The 12403-nt window shown below is 38.7% G+C and overlaps 1 protein-coding gene and 1 non-coding gene across 2 annotated transcripts; one reads left to right on the forward strand and one right to left on the reverse strand.

Moving 5' to 3' along the window:
* The first annotated feature begins 2156 nt into the window (after positions 1 to 2156).
* LOC105045458 (uncharacterized) lies at positions 2157 to 11980 on the forward strand. The gene is made up of 3 exons (XM_010923739.4): positions 2157 to 2313; positions 11222 to 11390; positions 11566 to 11980. The coding sequence occupies exons 2-3, from the start codon at positions 11223 to 11225 to the stop codon at positions 11656 to 11658; spliced, it is 261 nt and encodes an 86-aa protein (XP_010922041.1). The 5' UTR covers positions 2157 to 2313; position 11222; the 3' UTR covers positions 11659 to 11980.
* On the reverse strand, positions 7645 to 7751 carry LOC114914264 (small nucleolar RNA R71). The gene has a single exon (XR_003801050.1). It is a non-coding gene; the product is annotated as a small nucleolar RNA R71 (small nucleolar RNA).
* Positions 11981 to 12403: the final 423 nt, after the last annotated feature.

Genomic DNA, 12403 nt, shown 5'->3' on the forward strand with positions numbered 1-12403 from the left:
TCGCCGGCCCCTGGGGCGGAAAGTTGGAACTGCTCCGGGATATGATACTGATCCCGAAGCCGATCAATATTCAGCCCCGAAAGTGAGGAAACCTCAACTTCCGGAGTCGATCGAGGGTCATCGGTCGGGTTTCCCGACCGAGTCCCCTGAGATGAGGTTCCGGCCATAACACCAGAACCAAGAGGAAGACAAGACCAAAGGAGAAGGAGAAGGAAGAGAGAAGGTTTAAAAGAAAGCTAGGGCAAAACAGGAAGGAGCACGAACCTCGGGTGGACCCTTGCGAGAGTGGGAGAGGAGGCAGCTGCCGGCGACGACGGAAGGACCACTTGGGCAGAATCTCCGCAGCAAATCATCAGGAATGGAGCTTCAAGCACAAGTGGCCCTATATATATTGGGCCGTTCAACGGCCGAGATGACGCCGCGCCGATCGAGATTTCTCGGATGGACGACACGTGGCGGCATCTGGGCCCCCTTTCGATCCGGCGGTTCGGTGCACCCATCCCGAAAAGGCCACGCCGCCTTCATTAAATGCGAAGGACGCCGGCCCAACGACCCCCGACACGTGGCGGAAGGGCCGTGATTCGGAATTGAATTGCCCGCGACAATTCACGTCCCATCGTCCGGCACTCGATCGTCTGACACCCGATCGCCTGACACCGGATCGTCCGGCACTCGATCGTCTGACACCCGATCGCCTGACACCGGATCGTCCGGCACTCGATCGTCTAACACCCGATCGCCTGACACCCGATCGTCTGACATTGGATTGTCCGGCACCTGATCGCCTGACACCGGATCGTCCGGCACCCGATCGCCTGACACCGGATTGTTTGACGTCCCGACGATGGGACACCTGACGTCGACTTGACCGGACCATCTGTCGGTGAGGTCGGCAAACTCGGTCCAGGACGCAGCAAGGAATCCACTCCTTTCGCCCGACGTCCTACCTGCGTGGAGACGCGGGCTGATGCGACATCAGGCTCAGGAGTGGGGGGGCAACTGTTGGGATATACCAACCGACCGGTTCCATCCGACCGACTGATTCCATCCGACCGACTGACTCTATCCGACCGACTGACGGACCGATCGAGAGTATGCCGGTCGGGCAGACCCTTTCTGTCCTCCCGACCGACTACACCGGGGGGTCCGGTGTCCGACTCCCGCGACGGGCCCGGCTGACCGTAGGAGGGGTCCGAAGCTCTACCCGGCGCCCTTCAGTTGGCCACCGACCCAAGGTCGGACGACTCCTCCAGGCACCGTACTACCGCCAGGGACTGTCAGCCCTGACAACGGCATGCGGCGCTACCGCCTAGCGGCATTATCCCGCCTATGGCTTTGTCAACCCTAGTAATTTGACGGCCCCATGACGATTTGACATCTTTACGGCGACTCTGACATTCTACAGTGAATTGACAATTCTTCAATTGTCCACGCCATTAATGACGGCGCCATACCATGCTCCACTATATATATCGGGGAAGGCAATAGTGCAAGGGGGTCCTTCCGAAAAACTCTCAGGCTTGCTCCCTTTCTTTCTCTCTCTCGATTGAGCTCTCTGTCTTCATTTTACTGTTGCCCAGTCTCCTCTCTGACTTGACCGTCGGAGGATCCCCGCCGGAGCCACCTCCGGTCAGTGTGGACTTTCTTTTGCAGACGCTCGTTCCCGACGATCAGGCGATGAGGAGATTGGCTGCAACAGTCACCGATTCTACCGAAGATATTTGCGAGTTTGATCGAGCTACATCTCGGAGAGAAAAAACAAGACCTTCCTCGTAGTCGTCTACGTTAGATGGTTTGGATGTAAAATATGAAACTGCAATTAAATATTATTGTACTAAATATTATTAAATTTTATTTATTTATTTTGATTAAATATAAAATTAAATATTATTGAATTAAGTGTTGTTGAATTTTATTTAGTTAAGATAGATATGATTATAAAATGATAGTATAAAAATTTAGAGATGATAGAAATAAAAAAAATATTTAATATTATTTAATTAGATTTGGATTGGATAAATTTTAATTATTCGGTACTGGATTGCGATGAGTTTAGGTAAAAAAAATTTAATCCAGATAACATTTAGACTGGATTTGGGTAATTTATGGGATGTTTAGGTTTGGGTTTGGATCGTTAGATACTAACCCGGCCCGATGCCATCTCTACTCGCCGCCCACCTCAGCTTTGCCTTCTTCCTCAAGGCAAGCGCCAAACAAAATAAAAACTCCCCGTCATATTTGGATACGAGCCTCGGAACTCCGCCATAACCCGCACTCTCAGTTCGCGAACCCTCCTCTTCTTCTCTCTCCCAGGTGCGTTCCCCCCGTTCATCCATAGTACTTCCTCTTCTCTTTCTCGATTTGAACTTGGTTTTGTTCTTTTTTGTTTTATCTGTGTCTAGATTTCATGTTTTTTTGCTGTAATTTCATATCGATTGAACTGTGGGGTTTTGATTTTTCGACGGTTTCTTTTCTTCTCACGAATAATTTACGGTTCCTTCGAATGGTTGTGCGGTTTATGGTTTTAGATTTTTGTTCATATATTCTCCATTCTTCATTTGTTATATTACTTTAAATTGGAATTCGATGGTCATATTTATTACTGTCTTAGAAAACTTAATCTCTTTCGCTGTTTATTAAAATCTGAAGATCGAAGAAATAAAAAAAGAAAAAAGAAAAGAAAAGAAAAGAAAACTTTGGTGCTTTTCCTCCTCGATTATAGATTTAGGACTTGTTTGGTTGACGGAAAGTGGTGGGGCAAAGAGGCACCTCCTGAAAAATGGACAGAGGCCTCTTGGTTGGAGTTTTTTTCCTGAAAGTCACTTCTCACATGAGAAGTGGAAATCTATGGGAGAAATGGGTTTTAGCACTTCTCATAACATGGAAAGTAGCGTTACTTTATTTTTTTTTCCAAAACACTCCTTTAGATTAATGGCTAAGATTTTATAAAATATCAATGGATGGTTAGGATAAAATACCAAATAATGATATAATATTATATTAATATTATTCTAATATTTATATGAATATAATACTGATATTATAATATTTTTTATATTATAATATTATTTTAATATTTATACTAATTTTATATTTATACTAATATAATATTTCTATTAATATTAATATAATATTATATTCATATATTAATAAATTTATTATATTAAAATATTAATATTATATTAATATATATTAGTATTATATTAACATAATAAATTATTATAGTTTAATATTATATTATAATATATTAATATTATATTTATATCAATATAAATATTATATTAATATAAATATTATATTAATATTTATATAAAGTTTAGGAGCAAAAAGATATGGTCTTATATCTACTAAGGGTATATAGGTATTTTGCTCAACCAAACACAAGCTGCTCTGCAATAAGTTACTTTCTCATGGTCAATCAAGAATACCAAAATCCTATTCTCAAGAAATAACTTTTCAAAAAGTTATTTTCTGGGAAGAAAAATTCTTCTCACGAGCCAAATGAGTCCTTAACAATTGGTATTTACCACTTTTTGATGCCCTTCCTTTTTGGGGTTTTGTTCGCTCACTCACGTAGGAGTGGATTCTTGCATGGATGGATTGATGGAAAGATTTTTGCTGATGAAATAATTCCTTTGGGTTCTTTGTTATTGCTAATCCTCGTGTGTTCATCGCCCTTTCTCCCTTCTATCTTCTGCTACCACTGTCTACTAATGTGAGATGGTATAGGTCTCTTTCCTAATTTGATGAAGCTGACCCCTCTTTTTTTCTGTTATCTACATGAGGGTATAAACTCCATTGGAGCATCCAATGATCCATGGATGTCTCTGAGCTGCATCAAGAATGTCATTGTAGAAAATATAGGTTGAGAACTTGAAATTGAACAAACAGAGTATATAGGTAAACGAATGTGGATTTGATTCAAGTGGTGGAACTTTGGTCAGGCGTTTGTTTCGACAACTAGGTTCTGTTGTATGAAGTCTGGAGTTGGATCAAGACTTAATTTATGTTGGAAGTTGAGAACAATTTTGGATGCACTATTAGTGTATCTGACACAGTTGATAGTTGAATAATAGTTTCATCAGATAGCAGAAGAACTAGTTATACAGCATGAGTCAAAAATGCTGGGATTAAAGAACTGGGCATTGAATGGTAGGTGTACGGAAATGGAATTGTCAAAGCTAACTCCTAATAGATTGGGTTAGGCTTGGAGTTTCCGTTTTATGTTTTGTACTTCTCTAGTCCTGACCTTTCTCTTTTGCTCTCTGATTCTTTTTATATGCTCAAATAATTTCATTTATTTTAGCTTCTGATCAAATTAATCATAATTTGATCCGCTAATTCTAAATGGCTCATTTGACTTTGTTTGAAGATTATTCAAGACCATTTCCATTTTATGTTGGTAATTGGTGTTCACTTGTATACAAATTTTTGACTTGTTATATAAGTCTGACAAGATGGCATGTGAGTTTTCAAACCTGTGGAAGTTTGGGATGTAGGATGATGACCGTTAGGTGAGATTTTTGAGGATGGGTGAACTTAGATGGATTTCACAATTGATTATCCATACCAGAAAATTAACAGGAGGTAAAATGAATGCAAATAAAAACATCAGATATTCAACTACTTAACTATATGGATTTCTTAATATGTGTGGCCTATAACCTTTCCCCAACCTGGCTAGTTTGGAGAGAAACTTGGACTTGGTGGCTGGAACTTGATTTTTCTGATGTAAGATCAAACAGAGCTCCTTCTTTTATGAGAAATATATAGTCTTAAAACCTCAGGTCTTTTGCTTTGTTGTGCAGGCCTCATATTGTTGCAAAAAATGTGAGATGGGATTAGGAATTGTAAGAAATTAAATTTGGAAGTGGAACTTACAGGTTTCTACTAATGCATTTGAAAAACCCCAGATCAAATTTGTCGATTGGATCATCAGCCCGATTGGAACTCAATCACAGACGGAACGGGTTCGTTTTTCACAGTCTAAATTTCACACAATAGAGAGAAATAAAATTGTGCTGGACTAAATTGCACAAACTGAGCAATTAAGCACCAAATCGTAATTTTCCTACTTAAAAATTAAGAAGGCAATGGGCAGTCTCTGTTTTTCTACTTTTCACAAAAAGACGAAAATTTTTTTGCTCAGTTTTCTTTTTGTTTCATGCACACACATCCACTGTCTTTTGTACAATTGCTTTTTATATATATTCACCCACACCAGTGCCACCAATGTGGCCTGCATCCCACAAAGTAAACTACCACATACACGCGTGGCTTTCTGTATGGCCACTATGCCGTGCAGCAAATTGCTCGGCAGTTTACACAAAACTGCCCAACGATTTTTTTTTTCTCAAACCGGATCGTGTCAAGCCATCATGGGCATCTATCCAGTTTTCCAACATCTCTCACTTGCACATGATGGCATCGACATGATTAAAATTCTCTCTTATACACATTCATACTCGATAAGTAAACCGTGTGACCAGCAAGCATACTAGAGTGATAATGTCATGCACCTGTTAGGGATACATAACTACTCATGATCCAATCCTCAAAAATTTGCTCGTATCTTGCTGTATCCCAGACTTATTTTGTTACACCGATCCAAGTATCTCTGATCTCTCATTTTCACAAACGACATACTATTGCAAAGAGCATACTTGATCTCTCACATTTAATATATTCACAATTATGTCTCACATAGATGACATAATTGATCGATCAATGAATATATCTCAAGATGTAAACAAAAATTAGTCTTCCTTTCTGACTTGAGTCTATTGGTCTTAACACAACTGCTTTCCTAGATATGCCCTGTAAAGCCGAATCTCTCATGGCCGTTGGCAACATGCTAAAGTAGCGATCATGGAAATTAAGACCTCAAGAAACAGTCAAAAGTCAAAAAGCATATTGAGGTTTTATAAACCTCAAGGGCCTCACATAGTGAGGCAACAGGGATCCATTCACTCACTTCTCAGTCTTCTCTTATTGATCGATTACGCACATGTGGTATGAATCACATACTATGGTGTTTTTTCTCTTTCAAAGAGAGCGCATGTTATTAATTTCTCAATAATAACACTGTACAAACTTAAGTTCAAATACAGCTCGGTATCTAACCTGAATTCTCCAATGGCTCCACATAATGTCTTTCAATTGAGAATCCATATCTGGTGACTAATAGGCTAAGATAGATAGTGGGAGCATTGATAAATACTTAATTTAGGATGCTAGAGGCACTAAATATTGTAATCATTAATGTTATTTTATTAAGAATTTAATGCTATCTAGTCTATTTTGCAGCTAATTGGGAGTTTGGGTTCATACGATTCAATTTAGACTCAAATTGGTTCAGATTTGAGTGAACCAAGCAATCAGCTCTTATTTCAGTGTGAACGCAACTTAAAGATTAAGGGTTAGGAAGCAATCTCTCCAATCAAATGTCCAGATTAAAAAATAAATGGAACTAAGTGTGAACACGACTTAAAGATCAACGGAAGGGAATCAATATGAAGATCCAAGGATTTTTATTCACGCTCCCATCTCTCTTTTCATGAAACTCTAGCCTCCCCACTCTATAAATAGAACCCTAAGGCCTTCATTTTCTTGAATCAAGCCAACGCCTAAGTTCTCTTGAAGCTTCTCTCTTTCTCTCTCCCTCTTCCTCTTCTTCATAAGTCTAGGGGAGGTACTAACCCTAGCACAACATATTCCTCCATAGATCTCTTTTTCATATTCCATCAAATTTAGGAGAGGTTCTAATCCTAGTGCCGCTATCATTTCTCTGTTACATATCCGCTTCCATCAATCTTTCTTCTTTGGAGTTTCTGTACCAAGCTTTCCAGCCATCCTGTCGCTGTCTACACGGAGGAAGACGAAGGATTCAAGGAGACACATCCACCATCGGGCGCAGCAAGAAGATCAACTTGGTTTAGTTGTCTTGTATCGTAATTTTATTTCTTTTCTTTATGTATGCTTCTTTATTAGATTAATGAAAAATAATTTTATTTTTCATGCTTCTTTCTTAGTTTTTTTTACAATTTATTAATTTTTTTTTGCGTTTTCAAAAAAATCAACTAAGATCTCCGGCAACAGTATCAAAATTTGATGCATGTCGTAGCATACCAAAATTAACTCTACTCACTACTATGTAGATAGGATGAGTCGAGATGCTAAGACGTCGATCATTACAACCTGATTTACACCCATTAGACCTAGAGCTAGAAAAAACGATTCGAATAAACCAAATCAAAATCATAGATCCAAAACAAGAAACTGACCCACCACGATAATTGAGAGTATTTTACTCCCTCATCTTACACTTACTCGTCGTGTATCCAGCCTCCTCCTGTGGAGGTGGCACAATACGAAATTAAGTTCAGCATTATTCAAATGCTTCCATCATTTTATGGACTGACGAATGAGGATCCGTATAAACACTTGGATGAATTTCTTGAGATATGCTCCACAGTAAAAATTCAAAACTTCTCCGATGATGCCCTCAGGTTGAAACAGTTTTCTTTTTCACTTAAGGACAAAGCCAAGCATTGGTTAAACTTCCTAGATTCCATAATCATTTCAACTTGGGACCATCTTCAGAGAGAATTCCTCAAGAAATATTTTTCAATTGGAAAAACGAATCAAATTAGAAAAGCCATCACTAGTTTTTCCTAACTGGATGGTGAACTTTTTCATGAGACATGGGAAAGGTTAAGAGATCTTATTTGTAAATGCCTCCACCACGTTGTCCCCAAATGGCAACTTGTTCAGTGTTTCTATGATGGTCTATCGAAGAAACACCGACAAATAATCGATGCATCATGTGGTGGGACATTCATGCTAAAGAGTGAGGACGAGGCTTGGCAGCTCTTTGAAATACTTAGTGAGAACTCCCTACATCACATGTCTGCTACCTCTAGAGAACAACCCATGTCTCAACAGAAAAGAGGTGGAATCTATCAGATTAGAAATGTTATGGATATCCACAGTAAGGTAGATGAGTTGTCCCAAAAATTAGACTGTCTTCTGAATACCGGACACTCTTCGATTCTACCTAATCCAGTGCAAGATGTTTGTGCATTGTGTGCAAGCCCGACTCATTTTGTTAGTGAATGTCCAACCGCACCTCAATTTTCTGAATTTGTGCATGAGCAGGTCCAGCAAGCTCAAGCCCAACAAGCTCGTAAATTAGAAAATGATCCATATTCGAACACTTATAACTCCGATCGGAGAAACCATCCAAATTTTTTCTGGAGATCACAGCCAGTGGTTAGCCCTACTGTACCTAGACCAAATTATCAGGACCCGACATATAGGCATAGATCATACCACCAGTTTCAAAATACTCCTCAACCATTTATCACTGGTCATAGCTCAGCTTTTGAGGATCAGATTCTAAAAGCGCTAGAACGATTAGAAATCAACACCCAGACCCTTAACTCCCACACGCAATCCATTGTTAAGCTAGAGACCCAAATAGGTCAACTAGCAACCGCAGTCAGTAGGAGAGAAGGAGAAAAATTATCTAGCTAATCTGAGAGCAATCCGAGAGGACAATTCATGGTTGAGAGTTTCAATACTCCAGATACCTTTTCTGAACACGTCAAATCAATCATGACTCTCAAAAGTAGGAAGGTCATTGAACACACGAATAAAATCAATGAGACCGATCCTAGACCTCTGACTAAGTCCAAATCATCTAAGAGCAAGGAGGACACAAAAGTAGAAAAGGGACCAACTGCACCGGAATCACCTTACTTGCCTAAAGTCCTATTTTCGAGTGTCCTAAAAGCCCCCACTTGCCTAAATAGTTTGTCGCCTTTGTTAAGGTCAGCGATAATACTTTTCGATGCCATTTGTAAGTCCAAATTCTACAAAAAGATAAGGTACTATTTAGTGCCCAACACAACACATTTATTTTGCCAAAATGCAAACAAAATTAATAATAATCTAGCATAAGGCATGGAATCGAAAGTTCACTAAGTTCCCAATCATCGTCCATGATCCAAATGTCCAATCATCATTAATTTGGTTTCATGATGCAAAAATTTTGGTTCTTGTGCATTTAGTATTTCAAATGCCACAATCATTTGCACAAGAACTCCCACTCATTGTAATATCTCTAACAATCAATAAATATGCAATAAAAAATATTTTAATAAACATTGCATTCATAGAAAAATTACGATTAAAAATGTGCATACATAATAACACATAATAATTAGAACTAATTCAAATTAGAAACAAAGAGTCTCACATAGCTACATAAGCTATTTAACACATGATTCCAAAGAATTAATCCCTAAAAGCACACATTAGTGCTGCCACCTAAGAACTCTAAGCCTCTTCGAGATCATCTCTTCCACGTCGTTGAGCACTCTCATGATTGCTTCTCGGACCAACGACATTCCTAAGTTTGTGCCTTGATGGACTCGGAAGCTAGGGCTCATCGAGTATAAAGTAGTCCTCATAGCCCTCGAAGTCATGAACTCTCTAACAAACGCTCGAACAACTTGAGCGTATGTAGTGATATCTTCCCTAAGATAGATATCTATGAGGAGGGAGGATCAAGGCTCACTCATTGTGGTAAGCAAAGTGATGGTCCTTAATAATTCGCTCATGAAATAGCCAGCATGGATAAGCTCCTTGATCATCTTGTTCACAATCTTGATGTGAGTGATCACATCATGCCCAAGTCTCATACAATAATGATGCAGTTCAAATACCATCTCCCTGACCCTTTGTCTTTGAGCCATAGTTCTAATGACTCTTGGCATCCTAATCATAAGTGGTTGCCTTGCTATTTTTCCTACAACACATGAAGGAAAAATGTTTCAATTAGGGATGACCATGCATCGCATGAACAAAACATAGAGAATAAGCACTTATGACACAAAGTCACTTCCGCGATCATCAATGCACATTTCTCAAGTGTTTTTGGAATCATGTGTTTGAACTTCAAACTCTTTAAGTGAGATGGGAATTCGTTTTCAATAATTACTTTCATTTTTTGGAGCTTAAAAATTTTTGTTTATTCAATTAAGCCCTTAAAATCTATTCATTTTCCTCCCTGATGTTCAAATGCCTAATTCTCTCTATTGGTAACGAAAAAATTCGAGCCGCATATCAAAATAAATCTGGTAACACGAATTTTATAACGGTACAAGATTTACTTACAGAAACATGATATACACAGAGAAATTGCACCAAGAAATTTCTATTCCAGAATTTTAATCTGCTTATATCTCATGCCATTTAAGTCCATTTCATACCAGTTATACCGGATTCAATCAACATATCATAGGCTTCTTTTACGTAAAATTTCATAGCCTAATTCAATACATACAGTGACATGCCATTAGTGGTATCGAAGTTCCATGAAATGAAAAATACGGCAATTCGGGGCAGATTTAATCATACATATAGCCCTCAAAATCATGTAGCAGGCCAGAAAACAACCGAATCTGGCTCTGAATTCAGTATTTTTTGGGCTTCATGCTTTGTAAAATTAATCTATTAGCCTTTACAAAAATCTCGATGATTGGTACAATCCAAGTTCCAAGATTTTGTTTTTGCCCTCAGTCATATGCGTAATGAGAGTTAATTATCTTAAGAAAATTGGTTTTATTCCTCTAAAAGATGTATTATCAATTCAAAGAAGAAAGTTTTCGAGACCGTGTACAGGAAATGTTGTGCAGCTGTCTTGTCCAAAAATTGGTTTCCTCTCTATTTATCGTAAAAGAACCTGCATTATAACAATGTTTAACGTATGGATTGTGCAAGCACACTAAATTTTGTGAGGACATGTTCATGGCAGCATTGCACTGGCTTTTAGTGCTGGACGACGCCATGAACTTTCACGTCAAATTTGTAGACTTTCTTGTCTCAAATCCACTTACATGTCAGGAAGGCAGTTTGATCCAATTCCGGCTATCTGCTAATGCTTTGTTCCTCTGTATCCCTTACCCGGAGAGATTAAGGTGGAAAATATGTGTGGCATGCTAGTAGTTTAAGCTGTAACAAAAATCGTTTTTGGACTGCTTTTTTATGTTTAAAGTCTGATCCCATTTATTTGGCAAAATGGCACTCCAACATTATGAAGCTGTAGCACTAGTGCTTGATTTGTGATTGACTTTTATCTATCTGGCAATTAAAACTATGCGCATCATAGTTCCATGTGAACATGTGCGGAAGAACTAAGCTAGTTCCTTTAACTCAGGATGGAATCCCAAAAACCTCAATCCGAAAACAATCCAGCGATAACCTCATGCCGAAAGAAGATATCAGAGGATGCCACCTTTTTGCAAGACCTGAGAGATCATATTGATGAGTTTATTCATGCTTCCATGGATGAGCACAAAATTTGCTTTAAGAAGACCATTCAAAAGGTGAGTGGCAACCAAAACATATACTTCTACATTCTCATGTCAAGTAGCACTATTTTATATGTTTGCTTATCCTGGGAAAAGGGCAAGTAGGAATATTATTCGTGCATTTATTCTGTTTTTGTTTGATGTGGTAGTTATGCATTTATTCAAAATTCCATTCGGTTCTTTGTTGCAGATGCTTGGAATGTCCAAGGTTGTTGCAGAAAGGACTGCAGAAGCTAAAGAAGTCGAAAGTTCTTTGTCCCTTCAGACAACCGTGTCTCAGTGAGAATCTGAAAGTTTGTTGTGTCCGATGTCTTGTTTCTTTATGCCCGTCTTCCAGGGTGATAACATTCTGTGTGTTTTAAGGCTTGCATCAGTGCTGCTGTTGGGTGGGAAAAATTATCACAGCAAAAAAGGGTCTGAAAAGAGCCTTCTGCTTTTTTCACAAAATAATGCTGTATGGTTTAACGGAATCATGGATTCCAAGCTTTTTTCAATCTATACTACCTAGACGTTAGATTGAAAAATCTTGATCATTAGGGCCGGCAATTTTAGCCGACTCGTCGGATCTGATCTGAATGGGATGAATTTTATCTGATTAGAATTTAGGATGGTTATGGGTTATAAAAAAAAATATCCTGAATGAGTTTAGGTTGATATGGATAAGTTTATGTTTCGATCCGAATTCGATTCGATATATTTTTTTAAAAATTATAATAATTTTATATTATTTATGTGTATTAGATTCAGCCAATCCTTTTTATTTATCGATCGAGGATGGATCTGAGACGTGTATGAATGTAAGATTTTTTCTTGTGGGATGAATACGAATGTAAGCCGATCCGATCTGTACCATATCCATTGTCATTCCTGAAGATAAATTTTCAAGCGGAGGACGTTCCATGACATAGATCTAAACAATAACTAGAGCTGACAAAAAAAAGAGTATAACAAAGCATGATGCTTCTGGTTATCTGTGCTACAATTGGAATTTGGAGGAAATTACCTCAGCATTCTAGAGGAAATTACCT

The sequence above is a fragment of the Elaeis guineensis genome, chromosome 5 (genome assembly GCF_000442705.2).
Source record: "Elaeis guineensis isolate ETL-2024a chromosome 5, EG11, whole genome shotgun sequence".
Lineage (NCBI taxonomy): Eukaryota > Viridiplantae > Streptophyta > Magnoliopsida > Arecales > Arecaceae > Elaeis > Elaeis guineensis.

Excerpts from the sequence above, each read along its gene's own strand:
- LOC105045458 (XM_010923739.4), top strand. The coding sequence starts at position 11,223 with ATGGAATCCCAAAAACCTCAATCCGAAAACAATCCAGCGATAACCTCA. Across the intron at positions 11,391-11,565 it reads TTAAGAAGACCATTCAAAAG|ATGCTTGGAATGTCCAAGGT; the intron begins GTGAGTGGCAAC and ends TCTTTGTTGCAG.